Source organism: Aulonocara sp. 'chitande type north' Nkhata Bay, linkage group LG3 (assembly GCF_057382095.1).
Source record: "Aulonocara sp. 'chitande type north' Nkhata Bay isolate Kocher_YH1m ecotype deep benthic linkage group LG3, A_spYH_male_GT1.1, whole genome shotgun sequence".
NCBI classification, from domain to species: domain Eukaryota; kingdom Metazoa; phylum Chordata; class Actinopteri; order Cichliformes; family Cichlidae; genus Aulonocara; species Aulonocara sp. 'chitande type north' Nkhata Bay.
In genome coordinates, this window is record NC_141346.1 from 59,064,367 (window position 1) to 59,085,482 (window position 21,116).

At 41.0% G+C, this 21,116-nt stretch overlaps 1 protein-coding gene across 1 annotated transcript; it reads left to right on the forward strand.

The window, feature by feature from the left end:
• Positions 1–17,842: 17,842 nt before the first annotated feature.
• Positions 17,843–20,065, forward strand: LOC147336333 (stonustoxin subunit beta-like; the record flags this gene model as incomplete). Its single annotated transcript, XM_086285349.1, has 1 exon — positions 17,843–20,065. A coding segment is annotated over one exon (603 nt), but the record flags the coding sequence as incomplete, so codon positions are not given.
• Positions 20,066–21,116: the final 1,051 nt, after the last annotated feature.

A 21,116-nucleotide genomic window follows, 5' to 3' on the forward strand; every position in this document is an offset into this window, starting at 1 on the left:
GCGGATTAGTGTACAGTGATAGCAATTTAGTATGTTTTTAGAGGGGGGGGGGTTGTTTACCTCCGATGGGTGCTCTTTTTCGCTTCCGTTGCGTACGCCTTGAGTGCCGGTCCGAGTCTGATACAGGTATGTCGTCATGCCCCATGTGCAGTGTTGGTTCCTAGTCTGGATTTGTTACATCCATTTCATATGCTGGTTTGCCTGCAATAATGCCAAATCATAAGCTACTCAGTCGACATGATGTGGTTCTGCAGCATCACACATTAGCATGTTTTATCTCATTATCTATGACCTCAGCACATTGAAAATAACACTAAAAGCCTTTCAAGAGTGATATGAATTAATTTAGAACTCACCGGAAAGAAAATGCCGTGAGCAAACCAACAAAAAGCTGGGGATTGCAGAGAACTCGATATCCGCTCGTCTCACCGCTGCAATCCAAGCCTGACGTCTTTGTTTAGTAATATCGGATACATGGGATCCCTCACGTTGCCTCCAGGACGGAAAACGATGAAAAGAGAGCCCGTTATCCAGCTTCTTGCCTTCACGATCGTGTGATCTAACGTTGCAACCGACAACACAACACGTACGATCCATAGCTGAAATGGTATCCTTTGGCTGGCCTACTGTCATGGCGGAAGGGGGCATGGCCCATCTCCCGTGACATCACGCTCCAAAGCCCTATAGGTGGGAAAATGTACCATGTCGACCAATCAAAAATGATATGGAAACATGACATTTGGTTGTTTAGCAAAAGGGGGAAGTTTTAGGAGTGACCGGCAAGAGAGAGCGAGTGAGCGAAAGAGAGAGAGAGTTTTGATACGTGAGAGATTTGTGACGTTTACCGTGTTTGGTCTCAAGTTAGTTTGTTGTCTTGTGTATTTAGTGTGTAGCTGTTGTTTTGTTTTGTGTGTCAGTTCTACTAGTGATCGTCACAGTTGCTGCCTTAAAGCCAACAAAGGCAGATTGCAGTGTAAACGCTGAGTGACACACCTGCTGTCAGACCTGCAGGTTTATCCCTGTGCTGTTCTCATATGTGTTAGAGTGACACAAACTATTGTTTGACACCTGATTGTTCTGTAAATAGTTTGAAATGATTATATGAAAAACGTCTGAGCCTTGGCTGCATTTTTTGGTAAATAGTACCATATAACTTTGTTGTTTGCAAAACGTGTGCGTATTTTTAAAAGTGTACAATCTCTATTTGCATTTCAAGTTATGAAGATGATTCGTTAAACATGTGTGTGGTTTTTACAGTCAAAATATCACTTTCTACTTGTATTTTAAATTTTGTCTGAATTTAGATAAATTGTGCTGATACAGTTGGTCAAAATGAGAAAATAACAGATTGGCAAGATAAACTGTTTTTAAAGGTAAAATATAGAGGCCACATCAAAAGTAGTCAAGAAGGGTTAAAGGCTAAAAGCAAAGTTGTCACCAAGTACTGTTTATATTTGTGTGTATTGCTGCAGCTTTTTTGAGTATTAATTTGGTGCCTTTGTGTGAAATAATGGTATTGTGAGTGATCCATATAGTCACAAAGAATAGCCACTTGTTTCTGTGCTACCAAAGTTCCCCGGCTTTCATTCAAAATGTGTTTATCGTCAGCACCTGCACATTAAACTACTTAAACATTATAAATGTCTTCAAGCTCACACTGAGGCCTGTGGGGTACTATCAGCCACTGAGACAGTACACACATTTATATGTGTTTGTATATGAATATTTCATACTTTAAGACTGCCTGTTTATTTAAGGGAGATGAACAAAATACATTGGAATTGTACAAAATAATATCATGGATGATAAATTAAATAGATTTTAAGTAGATGCTTGTGCATTCTTAAAGTCTTATATGTTGAACTGAACTATGTGATCTGTTCAAAGCCTTAATCTTAATTTGAAGTGAAATGTGCATTTTGAGTTTATACACTATGTATATAAGGCGACCGTTTCCTTTTGCAGTATTTTTGTGTGGTGTACTTTTCTATGTCTTAACAAAAGGGGAACAAAGGTGTTTAAGTTCACCTAGGATGATGTGTTTTAATTTTCACATGGTCTTGCTTGAATTTGACCCTGACAAAGGCGTATGAACTCTGTCAGCTGTTTGGAGTTTCCATTTTCTAAACTTCTACATTCTGAACCTTCTTCAGCTCTGAACAGATGATGAAACACTGAATGATTTCAAGCTCACACTTTGTCTAATAAACTTACATCTTTCATTCTTTATACAGATTGTGGGACTGTGGTTTGTCAGAGATCAGCTGTGATTATCTGGCAGCAGCACTGAAGTCCAACCCCTCCCATCTGAGACAGCTGGACCTGACCAGGAACAACAACCTGCAGGATTCAGGAGTGAAGCATCTGTGTGGTTTCCTGGAGAGTCCAGGATGTGGACTTGAAACTCTGAGGTCAGTCAGCATGTTTTAGTTGTGCTGAGATGAATATGATGTGAAAGTTGTGCTGACACTAAACTGCAGACATCAGGCTGATATTATACTGATCCACACTGAGGATCTTCATGGTAAAGTCTGTTTTCTTCTTCTCTGGTTTAGTCCATTGACTGCAGCAGAACAATGTTCACATTTCAAACCTTCAAAGAAGAAGAAAAATCCTCCACTGGATAATTCACTGTGAAACTCTTCAACTCTTCATTCCACCTTAAAGTCTGTCTGACACTGAAATCCAAAGCAAAATGTGCGTTTGCTTTACAGACAGCAGTCCAACACAAACATACACACATCATCCAAAACACAGTCCAACATCCAAATCTCCTCCACTGCCAGCATGAATGATGGGAAAGAGAAGGAGGAACACTCTGACATTCAGGGTTAGAATGAGTTTCATGAAGCAGACTGTGAAGATCAAAGCTGCATTAGAAAGCTTACATGAATGAATGAGTGGACAGAAGTGGACAGAGATCATCTGAAGCACTTCAAAGGCTTTAAATCAGCACATTTCTCTTTATTCTTTATCAACTCTGTTAGTTTCTCTCAGTTTTCTGTGGAATGAAGCTAACAGCAGGCTAATAAGATGCTGACCAATAGGTTTCTATTAAAGGTTGTAATTTGTATATGAAAAAGTGCTTTGGCTCAGCAGGGATCAGCTTACAGGTAGAATACAGCTGCTGGATGGGATTAGCATGTCATAGCTATCTACCAAACTGCTAACTGGGGGATTTCAGGCCATCTATGGATCATTTTTGCTAACTGTTTATTCAGCTTAGGCTCACAGGGCTGCAGCCTGTGCCCTAGCTGTCATAGGGCAAGAGGCGTGGTCCACCTGCACAGGTGAGCAGTCCATCACAGGGCCAACAGAGAGAGACAGAGAAGCACTCTCTCACATCCACACCTACAGCCAATTTAGAAGCACCAATGAACCTAAGCAGCATTTCATTGGACTGTGGGAGAACATCCAACCTCCACAGAAAGGCCAACAAGCTTCAACCTACAACCTTCTTGCTTTAAGGCACTAGTGCGAACCACTTTTCCCCATTTCAGCCCAAATCCTGCATCTTCCTGTTTCTGACTCCAGGCCAGCTCCACTAACACTTTCTCATCAGACACTGCCACCTAGTGGAGGAAGTCTTAGTTCCATTTGAAGCTTCAGATTACAGTTAGTTCCTTTACAAAGAGGTGGAGGTGGTGGGGCCACAGCACCATCATCACTGAGTGCCATAGGACACTTAACCTTTGTTTCCATATGCTGGGAACTTCCTGTTGTTCCAAGGAGGACTGGAAAATGTGTGAAAATCTCCCAGTCAGTTCCTCACAGCACACTTCAATCATTCCCCTCCCACAGCATCAGGACCAGGGCTTTTTCTCTCTTTGGTCCCACTAAGAGATTTCCACACAAACACCTCATCAGTGGGACTCTCAGAGCTACCAGCCCTTTGCTACAATCACAAAGCTCTTCATTGAAATCAATGATATCAAAGCTGGAATCAAATGAGTCCAAGTCTTCTGCTGATTCAGCATCACATTCATCTTTGCTCCTTGTTCTGCATCCCCACCATGGACTTCATTCCTTTCCAAGCCAGCCTTGAGTGTCCTTTATTCAGCTCATCCTCTGCTTTACTTTTACACCTGATTTTAGCTGCTTTATCTCTCTTTCAACAAGTTTCTGTGCCTCAATCTTTTTCTTCTCTCCCTCATAACAAGACAGCTTCTTCTGCCTGAGAACATGTTGGAGTGATTTACTAATCCAGGGCTGCTTATTGGGGAAAATACTTCCTGTTTTAAAAGTAATCCCCATTTTTCCCAGAAAGAGATGTAAGTAGAAATCGATGATCTAAGTGAGAACATCAGCCTTTAAAAAGTCCCAGTGGGTGCAGTCAAAGCAGTCCCTCAGTCCCAGTATATAGTCTTTGGTCCAGACTGGAACAACTGTGTGCCCAGTTTGAGCTCTCTTCAGTCCTGTGACCTGACAGACCCAGAGGGGCCATCACATCACATTTAGAAGCTCCCCTAATGGAGCCACAACACATGTCCAATACTTAGTCTGTCTTGTTGGACCAACTGGAAGAAATGATTCAAGGACTTAGTCACAGAACAGAGATTCAAATCTCCAAAATCCAACTGGCTGCATCAGGACATATAGTCTGAAACTCTGCACAGTTTCCTGTTTGAAGCTGCTTCCTGTTGGCTTCAGCTGTTTGGAGTTTCCATTTTCTAAACTTCTACATTCTGAACCTTCTTCAGCTCTGAACAGATGATGAAACACTGAATGATTTCAAGCTCACACTTTGTCTAATAAACTTACATCTTTCATTCTTTATACAGATTGTGGAGCTGTGGTTTGTCAGAGATCAGCTGTGATTATCTGGCAGCAGCACTGAAGTCCAACCCCTCCCATCTGAGACAGCTGGACCTGAGTGACAACTACAAGCTGCAGGATTCAGGAGTGAAGCATCTGTGTGGTTTCCTGGAGAGTCCAGGATGTGGACTTGAAACTCTGAGGTCAGTCAGCATGTTTTAGTTGTGCTGAGATGAATATGATGTGAAAGTTGTGCTGACACTAAACTGCAGACATCAGGCTGATATTATACTGATCCACACTGAGGATCTTCATGGTAAAGTCTGTTTTCTTCTTCTCTGGTTTAGTCCATTGACTGCAGCAGAACAATGTTCACATTTCAAACAGTGAGACTCAACGTATGGCCCGCGGCCCACACGCGGCCTGCCCACCTTTCCTGATTCAGAGAGAGGGGACCCTGATTAACTGTGTAGTGTTCTTCCTCACAGTTCTAAGTATCAGACACAACAATGAATAATCCACAGCTGACTGTCTTTAGCAGGTCAAAGGTCACGGCACACAGCAGACAGTGGGAAATATTATAACTCTGATCATTTATCAGCACATATCCATATGTATAAAAACAAAGCTGACACTGTGAGACTTGATCAGAGGTGTGATCATCACAGCAGAGGCCTTTGTGTCAAAGTCACTGAGGATCAAACAGAAACACATGAAGCAGATTTTCCTGTTCTGGCTTTTTATAGCAGATAACCTTCAAAATATTCTGCAGTCCATCAAAAACTGAAGCAAACCATGAATCAACATGTGAACATGAGCTGATGCTGCTGAAGGGAAGCAAAGTTACAGAGGTTTGATTACAGACACAGCTGAGAGTTTGTAATCTGTCATCATTTTAAAAGGTTTACATTTCTTCAGTATTGAACAGCAGAAATGAGGCTTTGTTTTCGGACGCCGACAGCAGTGAACACAACAGCAGACTGGTGCGTAATAAGCAGTGAATAATGCAGGAAACAGATTTTTGAAGGTAAACTGTTCTTGAAGTACACTGAGAGAGAGAGAGCTGTGCAGGAAGTAAACGTCAAAGTCAGAGAGAATTCATGACGATGTTCATCAAACGTAAAGCGTAGTTTAGATCTTCTTTTGCTGCTGGTTCAGTCAGTTTTGGTTGGAGACAGATTGTTATGGCCCGTCTAGGCGAGGCCAAACCACAACATAAAGGGTGATCCATCCCCGTCCAACCCCAAGCAGCACGTCACACACTTAATACTTTGTAACAGTGATTCATTTACAATGAGTGCAGTTAAACAAAGGAAGGGAGCACATTGTAACTTCAGGGTGAACCTAAGGCCAAAACAAGAGACATAAGGTAGCCTATCTCAGGAATAAATACAACTTACCTACGCAAAAGAACTAACTCAAACGACAATCACTTTCCTCCCTGCCTAAAAAAAACAGGAGAAAACTGATCAAACAAAAAGGCGGTCCACCCCTACATGCTCTTACATTAACCAACATAGTGACACAGTTAACGGTCTGCCGGTTGGGTTGGGCCAAGGATGAATGACATGGCAGTCCCTGGCGGTATCTGCTTATCTGCTGCCAGCCATCCACCCTGGATGCACCAATCATGGAGGAGCACCTGCACACTCAAATTTACATATAATTACGACAACAGTCGTAACACTGATGAAACCTGAAGCTTCAGGATCTGTGAACTGTCCACTTTCAGCCCCGACGGCGTGTCCGTGTCCGTGCCGTCGAGTGAACGATCCACGCTCTGTGTTTCCATCTTTGTGTGTTTAGCTGCTCTCATTTACTGTTTTATCCTCTAATGCTGGGTAATGTCAGCTGGTCCATGTGCAGCTGGCTGTGAGGCTCAGGGAGCGTCTACAAAGTGCAACACTGAAAGAACATCATCCATAAATATTGAGTAATAACTGGACTCTCATACAGCGAGACTCAAATGCCTTTAAACATCAGCTTATCCTGCTGATCCAAGTCCAACACTGAGTTTGTAAAAACATCTTTGTCAATCATTTTGTTTGGTTTCTGAGGAAAATGATTCAATAACTTGCTGCTAATACACAACATTTCATCATATTTCCTCATAACCCTCTTTTGTCTGACCATTTGATCCCATTTGAATTTGCAATAAAGGATCCACAGAGTTTGGTGACAATAATGACAGTAGATGTTTGTGTGAAAGTGCTGGAAGCAAATGAGTGTGTGATGTTCTTTCAGTGTTGCACTTTGTAGACGCTCCCTGAGCACTGGTCTCACAGCCAGCTGCACATAGAGACCAGTGTTGTTAGTCCAGGTCAGAAGATGACTTGTTGGAATGAAAATGAGCTTGTAGTTTGTCTGCTTTAATAATGTGACTGGAAAAAGGTGTTGGACTTCAAATATGTCCATTTCTTTCACACTTCACCTTTAAAAGTGAAGCCTTGTGGTTCCTGGAAGGAAAAACACGACTTTTTCAAGTCTTTGTCCTGTTTTTATGATAAATGTACGACTTTAATGTGAAACATTCAGAGTTTTTTCTCTTGTTGTGTTTGTTTGAAGCTGCTTCCTGTTGGCTTCAGCTGTTTGGAGTTTCCATTTTCTAAACTTCTACATTCTGAACCTTCTTCAGCTCTGAACAGATGATGAAACACTGAATGATTTCAAGCTCACACTTTGTCTAATAAACTTACATCTTTCATTCTTTATACAGATTGATGGACTGTGGTTTGTCAGAGATCAGCTGTGATTATCTGGCAGCAGCACTGAAGTCCAACCCCTCCCATCTGAGAGAGCTGGACCTGAGTAACAACTACAAGCTGCAGGATTCAGGAGTGAAGCATCTGTGTGGTTTCCTGGAGAGTCCAGGATGTGGACTTGAAACTCTGAGGTCAGTCAGCATGTTTTAGTTGTGCTGAGATGAATATGATGTGAAAGTTGTGCTGACACTAAACTGCAGACATCAGGCTGATATTATACTGATCCACACTGAGGATCTTCATGGTAAAGTCTGTTTTCTTCTTCTCTGGTTTAGTCCATTGACTGCAGCAGAACAATGTTCACATTTCAAACCTTCAAAGAAGAAGAAAAATCCTCCACTGGATAATTCACTGTGAAACTCTTCAACTCTTCATTCCACCTTAAAGTCTGTCTGACACTGAAATCCAAAGCAAAATGTGCGTTTGCTTTACAGACAGCAGTCCAACACAAACATACACACATCATCCAAAACACAGTCCAACATCCAAATCTCCTCCACTGCCAGCATGAATGATGGGAAAGAGAAGGAGGAACACTCTGACATTCAGGGTTAGAATGAGTTTCATGAAGCAGACTGTGAAGATCAAAGCTGCATTAGAAAGCTTACATGAATGAATGAGTGGACAGAAGTGGACAGAGATCATCTGAAGCACTTCAAAGGCTGTAAATCAGCACATTTCTCTTTATTCTTTATCAACTCTGTTAGTTTCTCTCAGTTTTCTGTGGAATGAAGCTAACAGCAGGCTAATAAGATGCTGACCAATAGGTTTCTATTAAAGGTTGTAATTTGTATATGAAAAAGTGCTTTGGCTCAGCAGGGATCAGCTTACAGGTAGAATACAGCTGCTGGATGGGATTAGCATGTCATAGCTATCTACCAAACTGCTAACTGGGGGATTTCAGGCCATCTATGGATCATTTTTGCTAACTGTTTATTCAGCTTAGGCTCACAGGGCTGCAGCCTGTGCCCTAGCTGTCATAGGGCAAGAGGCGTGGTCCACCTGCACAGGTGAGCAGTCCATCACAGGGCCAACAGAGAGAGACAGAGAAGCACTCTCTCACATCCACACCTACAGCCAATTTAGAAGCACCAATGAACCTAAGCAGCATTTCATTGGACTGTGGGAGAACATCCAACCTCCACAGAAAGGCCAACAAGCTTCAACCTACAACCTTCTTGCTTTAAGGCACTAGTGCGAACCACTTTTCCCCATTTCAGCCCAAATCCTGCATCTTCCTGTTTTTGACTCCAGGCCAGCTCCACTAACACTTTCTCATCAGACACTGCCACCTAGTGGAGGAAGTCTTAGTCCCATTTGAAGCTTCAGATTACAGTTAGTTCCTTTACAAAGAGGTGGAGGTGGTGGGGCCACAGCACCATCATCACTGAGTGCCATAGGACACTTAACCTTTGTTTCCATATGCTGGGAACTTCCTGTTGTTCCAAGGAGGACTGGAAAATGTGTGAAGATCTCCCAGTCAGTTCCTCACAGCACACTTCAATCATTTCCCTCCCACAGCATCAGGACCAGGGCTTTTTCTCTCTTTGGTCCCACTAAGAGATTTCCACACAAACACCTCATCAGTGGGACTCTCAGAGCTACCAGCCCTTTGCTACAATCACAAAGCTCTTCATTGAAATCAATGATATCAAAGCTGGAATCAAATGAGTCCAAGTCTTCTGCTGATTCAGCATCACATTCATCTTTGCTCCTTGTTCTGCATCCCCACCATGGACTTCATTCCTTTCCAAGCCAGCCTTGAGTGTCCTTTATTCAGCTCATCCTCTGCTTTACTTTTACACCTGATTTTAGCTGCTTTATCTGTCTTTCAACAAGTTTCTGTGCCTCAATCTTTTTCTTCTCTCCCTCATAACAAGACAGCTTCTTCTGCCTGAGAACATGTTGGAGTGATTTACTAATCCAGGGCTGCTTATTGGGGAAAATACTTCCTGTTTTCAAAGTAATCCCCATTTTTCCCAGAAAGAAATGTAAGTAGAAATCGATGATCTAAGTGAGAACATGAGCCTTTAAAAAGTCCCAGTGGGTGCAGTCAAAGCAGTCCCTCAGTCCCAGTATAGAGTCTTTGGTCCAGACTGGAACAACTGTGTGCCCAGTTTGAGCTCTCTTCAGTCCTGTGACCTGACAGACCCAGAGGGGCCATCACATCACATTTAGAAGCTCCCCTAATGGAGCCACAACACATGTCCAACACTTAGTCTGTCTTGTTGGACCAACTGGAAGAAATGATTCAAGGACTTAGTCACAGAACAGAGATTCAAATCTCCAAAATCCAACTGGCTGCATCAGGACATATAGTCTGAAACTCTGCAGTTTCCTGTTTGAAGCTGCTTCCTGTTGGCTTCAGCTGTTTGGAGTTTCCATTTTCTAAACTTCTACATTCTGAACCTTCTTCAGCTCTGAACAGATGATGAAACACTGAATGATTTCAAGCTCACACTTTGTCTAATAAACTTACATCTTTCATTCTTTATACAGATTGATCGACTGTGGTTTGTCAGAGATCAGCTGTGATTATCTGGCAGCAGCACTGAAGTCCAACCCCTCCCATCTGAGACAGCTGGACCTGTGGGGAAACAACCTGAAGTATCCAGATGTGAAGCAGCTGTCTGATCTTCAGCAGAGTCCAGACTACAGACTGGAGACTCTGGAGTAAGTAGAGTGATGGAGTGAGTGGGTGGTGCTGTCAGCAGTATTGTACTAAACACAGTCAGTATGAAGCAAAGATCCAGTGTTTCCTGTAAAGCTGCAGCTTCTCAGTGAAGCTGTGAGAGGAGAACGGTGACAGGCTTCAGGATTGGACACAAACACTTCCTGTTTCTGACCTTTATGGTCACCATGGTAACGGCTGACACGCTCTGATCAAACACTGTCAACAGCCAATCAGCTCTCTGAACAAAGCAGCACGCAGACCAATGACTGCATTCGTTTCCAAGTTTAAAGCAGTGAAGAACACAGTCTGTAGGTGAGGAAGAATTTAGTGAGAGCAGATGTTTGGATGGAATTCCTCCAGTTAACAGCTGGAACCGTCCATCTGGATTGTTGGGCTTGTTGTTGGGGTTCCTACAGAGCTCAGAGTGGACACACCAAGGTTCTTCTAATGAATGAAAGTCCAAACTCAAACTAGGAGGGAAAAACATTTTCATCAACTTCAATAAAAATCCAAAGATTAGAAAAAGTGAAGCAACAATGAGTCCTAGTACAGTCCCAGCACTGAAGTCCCTGCTGCTCTTTATACTGGATGTGCTGCATCACTGACTGACAGCTGATGAAGAGTCTCTGGAAACACTCGTTTATCTCCTCTGCTCTTCCTTCTTCTCTCTGCAGGTGGAGGCGATGGTAAACAGGACGGTGTGTGTGCTGAGAGAGGAGGAGCTGTGTCCTGATGATCCAGAGAGGTTGAAGCAGCAGCAGCTTGTGTGTAGAGATGCTCTGACTGGGCCATGTTACTGGGAGGTGGAGAGGAGAGCTTCATCCAGCAGTGACTGACAGAGGAATGAGAAGAAGTGCAGATGACTGTCAGTGCTGCAGAGTGAACTGCTCTGAGAACAGCTCCACTGTCAGACACAATGTAGAGTCCAGCATCATCCCTGTGTGTCCCTCTGGATCTGACAGAGGATCATCAGTGTATCTGGACTGCTCTGCTGCTGCTCTGTCCTTCTACAGTCTCTGCACAGTCTCTGTCTGACTCTGGCTTCAGACCCTCCTGGATCAAACTCACCTGGAAAGACTTTCAAACATCACTCAATAGATTTGAATACAGAATATATTTGATATATACTGTAGATGTACTGTAGAGTTGCAGTTTGTCACTTGTAAATACAGTCTGTGAGCAGCTGTGAGCTGAAAGATCTTTCTAGAAACAGGAAATGTTTTCACTCTTCTGTTGCTTTTTCATATATTTCCACAACATTAATATTGATCCCACCTGTCTCACCTGTTTCATGCTTTTATACATAATAACAGGACACGTGTGATCTGAGCGCTGCTGTGGTTGCTGTGCTGCACGTCTTCATTTAGATAACAGAGACATCTAGTGGTTCAGAGGGAGAACTGCAGGAGGTGGAGCTGTGTTTTACCATGGAAAACTTTTTATCTTTTAGACGCAGATACAAATATGACAAGTATCAGTGTGAGATACAAAAGGTCACATCAGTCAGCAGAGGGAACAGTGATCACACAGCAATGTAAGAATAGAAACATAACAGTGAATCTGGACATGTATACAGATGGAAGCAAACAAACAGGATGTAACACTACATTAAAGCCACAAATGTGAAGAAAACAAACACAAAGGAAAATATATTTGATCTCAGGAATCCAAATCAGATGCTTTAGAGCAGGGGTCGGCAACCCTGGGCACGCGTGTCACAGCTGCCACGTGAAGGGTTAACTGATGGCACGACCATAGCTGGACTGGCCATCGGGCATACCGATGGTGATTTTTCATTTTTATGGGCTGATGATGTTTTTTTATTTTTTTGTAACGGTATAAACGATGAAAGGTGGTGGATTGTCCGGATGCTGGTCGATGTGTAAAAATAAGTCAGTTGTTTGGTGGTGGCTATGGCGGAGCTTCCACAGAGGCAGCAGGTGGATGAGGGAAAGGGGAGGCGGGAGGAGCAGAGACCCGAGGCGGCCGCCGGTCCGAGTGTCAGGTGAACTGAACTTCAGGTAAGAAGTTATGACCTGCAGTCTGTCTGGGTCAGATATAAACCAAGTTTAGGTGGAGTTTATTTTCATGTTGCTGACTTTTTACAGTCAGTTACAATAACTCATACTGTGTACTAGCTAGCATGACGGAGTTTCTATACAGCTGGGTGGTGCTATGATGTTACTGATAGTGAACTTTACAGTGGCTTGCAAAAGTATTCGGCCCCCTTGAACTTTCCCACATTTTGTCACATTACAGCACAAACATGAATCAGTTTTATTGGAATTCCACGTGAAAGACCAACACAAAGTGGAACAAAAATCATACATGATTCCAAACATTTTTTACAATAAATAACTGCAAAGTGGGGTGTGTGTAATTATTCTGTCATGGAAAAACACACTGCCATCAACTGTTTTGTTTTTGTCAAAATCACTGTAATATAATCACTGTACCTTTATATACATGTGACTTATATTAATGCTGCTGCCCTCTTGTGGCTAAAGTGTAATTATGTTCTTGTTATTAGGGAAAACATTTGAGAGTAACATGAAGAGAAGTAACATGAAGCTTAAGAAATCCTCATTTTTATGTCATCAGTTATAGTTGCATGTATTCATTATCATAATTTAACCTTTAATATTGATGTTTTAAATAGATTTTGAGTAAATTAGCAATTTTATGGTATTTTATGGTTGTATTAAATTAATACATCACTAATGAATTAATTATTTCAGTAATTAATTTAAAAATGTACATAGTCAATTAAAGAAATATATTAATAATGAATTATCCATTAATTTCATTTAAAATGTTTCATTATTTGTTTATATACAATTCAAATTAGTTAATTACATATTTAATCAATTATTGGTTTGTTTTCTATTTTAATTATTTTACTGACACATTTAATTATTTAATGATGTATTTATTTAATTCACGTTGCTACTCCTGGCCCTGCATCACTGTTCATAAATACATTTTATTTGTCAGCTTCACCCATCAAAGTCAGGGGGCGGGGTTAATGCTGATCAAGTCAAAACCATTGCTTTGGTCTGGTGGGCGTTCTTTTAGTGGGCTTTTCTGTCACGGCCTGCGTGGCAGACTATGATGAGGGGAAGGACGACCCAAATGCTGGACTCTTTGATGAGGTCAGTGCGTTTATTTACAGTGATGCAAAATAATCCAAACAACAATAAATCCCCAGTGCGTTCCCGACTCTGACATGTCCTCTTGCCAGTGTTAGTGTTCTTTGTCTCCACTCCTCAGTGTCTGAGCACCCCGTGCTCGCTGCCCTCTCGTCTCCACACTCCTCCTGGGGAACAACAAAGAGGCAGCCGTCAGCAACGCCACAATGCAGCAGACTAACCTTAACTAACTCGCCAAGAGACTAACGTGAAGTTACGCAATGATCCAGCATCGGAGAGAGCTCCACCACACTCCTAAGTAGCTCCTCTGACGAGGCTTGATCAGCTGCAGGTGTGAGTAATTCTCCTCCGCAGGTGTGGCCAGGCTCCTGGCTGACACACCCACACACACACCTAGATACACAAACATGGAAACAGGAGACAGCAGCACCAAAAACACACATGTCCATAACTTCTTACAGGCCCTGGGTCACCCAGACCCCGGTCCCATGACAATTCCTCAAAACTAAGTAGGCCTACACACCAGGGTTTGGACATGTGTGGACCCAAACTATACTTAAACTTTACCCTTTTTTGTGTGTCACCAAATACACTTTAATATCTTCTAGACAAGAATGTAGTGGCACAATCTTTAACCTCCTAAGACCCAAACTCCTCCGTGGCATTCATTTTTAATTTCTCTTTGATATTTGGGCTGATTGGGACCTGATGAATGTAAAAACAAAGAATTACCACATTTTTTGTTTCTGAGAAAAATGAGAGCCACATATGAGGATATTTGTCTAAAATTTTGATAGCACAGTGGCAGTGTAACATCCTTGTAAGTGGATATCAGGCCCTTGTAGAGCAAAATGTAGTATTTTGGTCTAAACAACCCAAAATGTGATGTCCACATATGTGGACGCCAGGTCCTAGGAGGTTAAATATCTGCTCACTTTGTCAAAATGAACCTAATCATCTCTGATGAGTTCAGTGATGTCTGCCAGCTCACCTTGCAAGTGGTCGAGCTCATACCGCCGACAACGCGGCACACAACTTGTAAACCCCCTGCTGACTATCAGCTCTGGAGTTATTTGTTTATGTTAGTTTCAACTGTTCCTGCAAAAAGTAAGCACGTGTTACTGATAAAAAGTCCAATAGAAGCAAAGTCTAAACTTTGAAAACAAAAACCTGTCTGATTAAGATCTGATCTTTGGGGGGTTTCAATAAGCAGTGTGACCCGTGTATATGCATCAGGGGTGGTTTTGATTATCGATTTATCGATTAAAATCGATTCTCGCTTGGATAACGTGATATCGATTCATTAAAATCCTGAATCAATTTTTAATATAAATTTATTTTGGCCAAAACGCCAGAATCTCAGGTTAAACCTCCCAAAGTTTCAACAACCACCAAACAGCTAAAACAGTAAATGAGAGCAGGAACACGGATTCTGCACAAAGACGTAAACACAAAGCGCGGAGCCGCCGACGCATCAGAATCAGTGAGATGTGACTTTCTCACCTGACTGCAGGGACACGAGCTGAAAGCCGACAGCTCGCTGATTCTGATGTTTCGGCGGCTCCGCGCTTTGTGTTTACGCCCTTTTTGAGCTGATTCTGAAGCTGCAGGTTTGATGTCTCTCCAAACAATATTGAGTAAACCAGCAGCAAAAGAAGATCCAAACTACGCTTCACATAAACATCGTCATGAATTCCCTCTGATTGTTTTGCTGCCACCAGGATAAAATCACACTTCATGCACAGCTCTCTCTCTCTCTCTCTCTCTCTGTACTTCAAGAACAGTTTCCTGTTTTCTGCATTATTCGCTTGCTTGTTACGCACAAGTCTACCGTTCTTACAGCCTGTCGGCCGCTGTTTTTTTTTCTTTTGCTTACTTCTGAAAACAAAGCCTCGTTTCTGCCGTTCAATACTGAACAAATTTAAACTTTTTAAAATGATGCAAAATTGCAAAACGCTCAGCTGTGTCTGTAATCAAACCTCTGTAACTTTGCTCTGCTTCACATCAGCAGCATCAGGTAATGTTCATATGTTCATTAATGGTTTTCTTTTGTTTTTGATGTACTGCAGAATATTTGTATAACATCCCAGGCCAGGAAAACCTTCATGTTTTTCTGTTTGATCCTCAGCTACTTTGACACAAAGGCATCTGCTGTGACGCTCACAGCTTTGATAAAGTCTCGCAAGTGTCAGATTTCTTTTTATAGATATAAAAATATAGAAATGTACTGATGCATGTAGTAACTGTTAGCTTTAACTGTACAAGGCTTGTTAGACATAATGAAACACATCGTGCAGATTTCTGGATGTTAGACTATAATTTTTATAATGATTATTAATCTTGAGTCTAAAAAGTCAGTCAAGTATATCCAGGATATCTTTCTGTTAACTGGATTCACTGACCCTAACACTGGGACCAGGATAAGCGGTCGCATGAAGCTGGTTATCAGCTGACAATCTTATGATTTAATTAATTTAATTAAGTTATTTAATTTTTCTAATTTTTCCTCTACATTTCCCCTGAAATGAAGGGATTGTGTTAAACATGCTTTAGTTCCTCACATTCTTCTGCATCTCTTTGTTCAACCCCCTGAATTAAAGCTGAAAGTCTGCACTTCAAACACATCTGAGTTGTTGCATTTAAAATAGATTTTAGTGTATGTACAGAACCAAAATCAGAAACTAAGTTCTCTCTGTCCAGATATTTATGGACCTAACTGTATAATCTATACAGCACGTAAAAAAATGCTGTAAATAAAGAAGTCTGTGAAAATGTGGCGCTTAAGGTCAATTTAAACTGAAGTGATATAATCTTCTCCCCACAGTTTGAGTTTGTATTGTCTCAGCTGCAGACAGACTATGATATTAATATTATTAGTTATTAATATTATTAGTTATAAAGGACACCTTCCTGCCTTTAGTCTTATTCATGATGATTATTAGTCGTCTTCTAATGTCCACAAGTCTGTATGATGTGTTTCATAGGTTCTAACAAGCCTTTTAAACTTAAGTTACTGCATTGCTGAAACACCAACATCTGCTTATTGAACAAAACAAAAACAACCAAAAGACCACACATCTGATTTCATTTTTATTTTAATAGACTTCCAAAGATTATACCAGATAACTGGCCTCAGAATATAATTGAATAAACATGTTTAAAAACGATAACCTAATCCTGTCTTGACAGGCTGAGCTCTTCAGTATCCACCAACAGCATCGTCATGCTGAGTCAGACGTTTCTGCTCCTGCTGGAAATACTCTTCCTCTTTCCACTTTGTACCAAATGTTTTTAAATGTTAGTTTCAATTTAAAATTAAAGATTAAAAAAGTGTAACACATATAAACATCAGATAATTAAGACAAGCGAATGGTTCAGTTCCACATGTGCTCCGCTGACACATTAAACTTCAGTAAAATGATGCAGTTATGAAACAACTTTAATCTAAAACAAACTGATTTGCTCAGGAGCAAAAACAGTGAAGTCAGTGACTGTAAGTGAGTGAGCTGTGCTGGTGACTGGATATCAGATTTCCAGTCATTAGAGCAGATAAGTGGCAGAACTATATTACTGATTTAATTTAAATGCAAATAGCCCAAATCCTGATTAAAGCATCAGGTTCACTTATAAAGTATTCTGTAGTTATCTTAGTGTCCATCGCCCTTCCCAACATGGGAATAAAGCAGCTGTGAGAGAATTAAACATGAATGAATCAATGGTACGGAAGTGGAGGAAGCAAGAAGAATGAGCTGAGTAAAGTTTGACTCATGCGACATTTTTGTTTCGCTTAATGCGCCTTATAATCCAGTGAGCCTCATGGTCTGTAAAATATGGTGCATTTGCAAATTATGTGCACAATATTGGAACTAAACTATTTTATATTGACAAACAGCGGCCCGCATTAAACTGTGACTGTCACCAGGTAATGTGGGCGTGTTTGCTGAATAAGCAGCAGGTGTTAAACAGCTGACAGGTGAACAGGATGCATGCAGGTAAACTCGAGGGCCCTTCGAGCTGATCGGTGATGTCGTGAGGAGAATTTCAGCTCATTATTCATGTTACAGAAACACAGAGGTACGAGACCAGGCAGAAGACTTTCTGATTATTTGTTTTTAGTTAAAATAATTCCATTGTTGTCTAGTGATGGTGTGGTAAAGCTCTGTGAATGTGTCCAATTTTTCCGGCTTTGTTGCTTCACCCAAAGGCAGATCACACAAAGTTTAACTGCTTATTATGAAGAACTGACATCTGCTGGTCATTTAATGTTCAGCAGCACTGCTGTGAGAATACCTGTAGGACACATACCAGTGGATATGTGAGCACATGCACAGCTGCAGGGCTAGAAGGGCCCAAATGAATTAAATAAATAGATTCTTAAATAATTAATTAAATGTGTTATTAATTGATTAATTACATTTATTTAAAAATCATTAAATTTTTAATTAATTTATTGTAAATGTTGGAAATGAAATTATTTGGCATTAAATCAATGATGTATATATTTAATAAGTATTTTGAACTTAGATTCCTGTCAACTCACAATCGACACAAACACAGTGAACACAAAGCTCCAACTGTCTGACAACAACAGGAAGGTGACACATGTGGAGGAGCTTCAGTCACATCCTGATCATCCAGACAGATTTGATGTTTGTGAACAGCTGCTGTGTAGAGATGGTCTGACTGGTCGCTGTTACTGGGAGGTCGAGTGGACGAGGAGGGCTTGGATATCAGTGAGTTACAGAGGAATCAAAAGGAAAGGAAGGAGTGATGAGTGTGTGTTTGGTGGAAATGATCAGTCCTGGAGTCTTTGCTGCTCTGATCATTATTCCTCTGTGTGGCACAATAACAGAGAAACACCCATCTCCTCCTCCTCCTCCTCCTCTGTCTCTAACAGAGTAGCAGTGTGTGTGGACTGTCCTGCTGGCACTCTGTCCTTCTACAGAGTCTCCTCTGACTCTCTGATCCACCTCCACACCTTCCACACCACATTCACTGAACCTCTTTATCCTGGATTTGGGTTCTGGGATCCATCGACTGGTTTCATGAAGGGTATTTCAGACTTTTTTGGCACACTTAGGTATGAATTGACTCTGTGTAGTTAGTCTTACCTGTTAGAGAAACAGTTCAGTCTGTACATGTCTGTGTCTTTCACTCAGAAACACATGATGAGATTCATGGATTCAGTCAGTTGATGTTTTAAACTAAATGATTCACAAATTATTATTCAACACAAGTTTGGTGAGCAGCAGGGCTCATCCTGCTTTTTGTTTTTGTGCATTATAATGATGAAATAACTTTGTCATGTCTGTGGTGGCCTTTGGAGAATTAAACCATCCTGTAGAAACTAGATATAAATGTCATATTTTCCAACATTGATATTTTTCTGTGTTTCAGACGACAATGAAAAGATAAAGAACAGTCTGTAAATCACAAGTTATCAATTCAAATGATTATTAAAGCCACAAGAGAAGCTTCCTGTTATTTGTACCACTCACCTGGTCATGTGATCCAGCTGTGCAGCCAATCATAACTGCCATCACTTTCTACTTTGATATTTCCATGGTGAATGGACTGATTCTTGTTTAACACGTTCATACTCTGATGGATGCATCGGAGAGGGTTAGTGTCTTGCTCAAGGATACTTTGTGTGCCAGCTGGAGCAGTCAGGGATTGAACCACCAACCTTCTGATCATTAGATGCCTTGCTCTGTCTCCTGAGCTACAGCCATCATCAAAGCTCTTTCTTAAATCCTCTCTGAGAGGAGCTCAAACACGAGGAAGAGACGAAAGTGAGGGAAGAGAGTGGACTCATTAGTAAAATGAAAAACAGCCAGCGTTGATGTTTAAGACAAGTGAGGTAACAGAAACACTATATATAGCAGCGGTCACCATGGCAACATCAATGTCGGTTGCTACGTATTGTACTGATCCTGATCTGTGAGCCTCATATCAGGATATGCTGTTGTTTGTATTTGTTTGCATTGTTACCATTTTTGTGTCTTTTTTAACAAACTACTTTTATCTTGCCATCGTTTGTCAGAGAGTCAAACTACATTTGGTTCATCTTTCTACAATAAAAACATTTCTTCATCTTAATTATTGTATGTGCAGAGTTGTAGTTACTCACAGTGACCACTGGAGGCGTGTGATCCTGATAGTTTCCCTGGAACCGTCCAGTTCATCCACATGAATGAAGCTGTTGGTGATTAACGCTCATCTGTACAACTTTAACAACAATATCAAACATTTAATCGCTCTGCAAACAGCTTGTCTGATGTATAAACTGTGTCTTAAAGGATCAAAGTAAATGTCACATTGAAAGCAGATTTCACTGTAATGTCCTCTGTTTGAAATATTCCAAATATAATCTGGCTTGGTAATGATTTACTCATATATTGTCCACGCAGACTAAAGCAGTAGGAGATGAGATGAAAACAATTAGAAGAATCTTTACTCTTTAATGTCACAAATTCCTCTTTGTATGTAACATAACAACATACATGATACAGCTGCAGCAACTGAGGCGAGGAGAGAGGCAGCAACAAGAAAACTGGAAGAAGGAGACCAACAACACCACCTGTGGAAATCTTTCCCCAATCAAGCGTCATCATATCAGCATTTCATCAAAAGCACACATGCTCCGACCTGACAATGCAGAGCTGTGGCAAAATCATTGAAATCATTTATGAAACAAATGAGTGCATCAAAAATAAGAGTGGAGCTGCAATGAAAGAGAAGTGAACTTTCTTCAGTCAACACAAAGTTTTCCCTGACAGGTGACATTTAATCAAAGTGACTTTATCACCACACACACATTCAGAGGCAGTCTACAGGAGCAGAGCTGCAGCTATTCAGCAAATGTCTCCCTGCAATCCTCACTGCAACACCTACATGTGAAAATGAAACCACCTCTACTGTTCACACATGAAACGTCGTGTGAAGAACCAGTTTTCCTCAGATCTCTGTTTTAGTAACTCTGAAGTCTGAACTTTTGATATTTGCATCCTGTTTGTACTGATAACTGTCAGTGGATGATTTTGATCCCAAAGAAATCTTTAACACACATGTAGTGATGGGACGTGTGCACTGAAACAATGGTTAGGAAACAGAAATCGCCTGAGAATCTGCTCATGTTTAAGATTTCTTCTTTACAAACATTTTCTATGGCTGTTCCCAGTATGACCAGTGATACAAAGCATGGGAAATGGGGATTAGTTCATTCAGACAAATACACTTTTTAAAATGTAAAAATAAAGAAATGAATCAATAAAATAAAAAGTCAAAGAAATAAAAAATAAGGGTCTGAGGCGTCTGTCTCACTGTATCCATGGCAACAATTTACTTCCTGTTCCTTCATATCAGAACCACATCTTTGAAATCAAAACATTTAAGATTCAAATTCAATCACAGATGTGTTCAATTAGATATTAAATGAAGCAGTGCAATGTTTTTATCACTATCCAAGTTTGAACTCTAAGTAGAAGATTTAAAAAAGCAACACACACACACACAGTGAGCCTTATGGTCTGTAAAATATGGTGCATTTGCAATACCAATGTGCACAATATTGGAACTAAACTATTTTATATTGACAAACAGCGGCCCGCATTAAACTGTGACTGTCACCAGGTAATGTGGGCATGTTTCCTGAATAAGCAGCAGGTGTTAAACAGCTGACAGGTGAACAGGATGCATGCAGGTAAACTCGAGGGCCCTTCGAGCTGATCGGTGGTGTCGTGAGGAGAATTTCAGCTCATTATTCATGTTACAGAA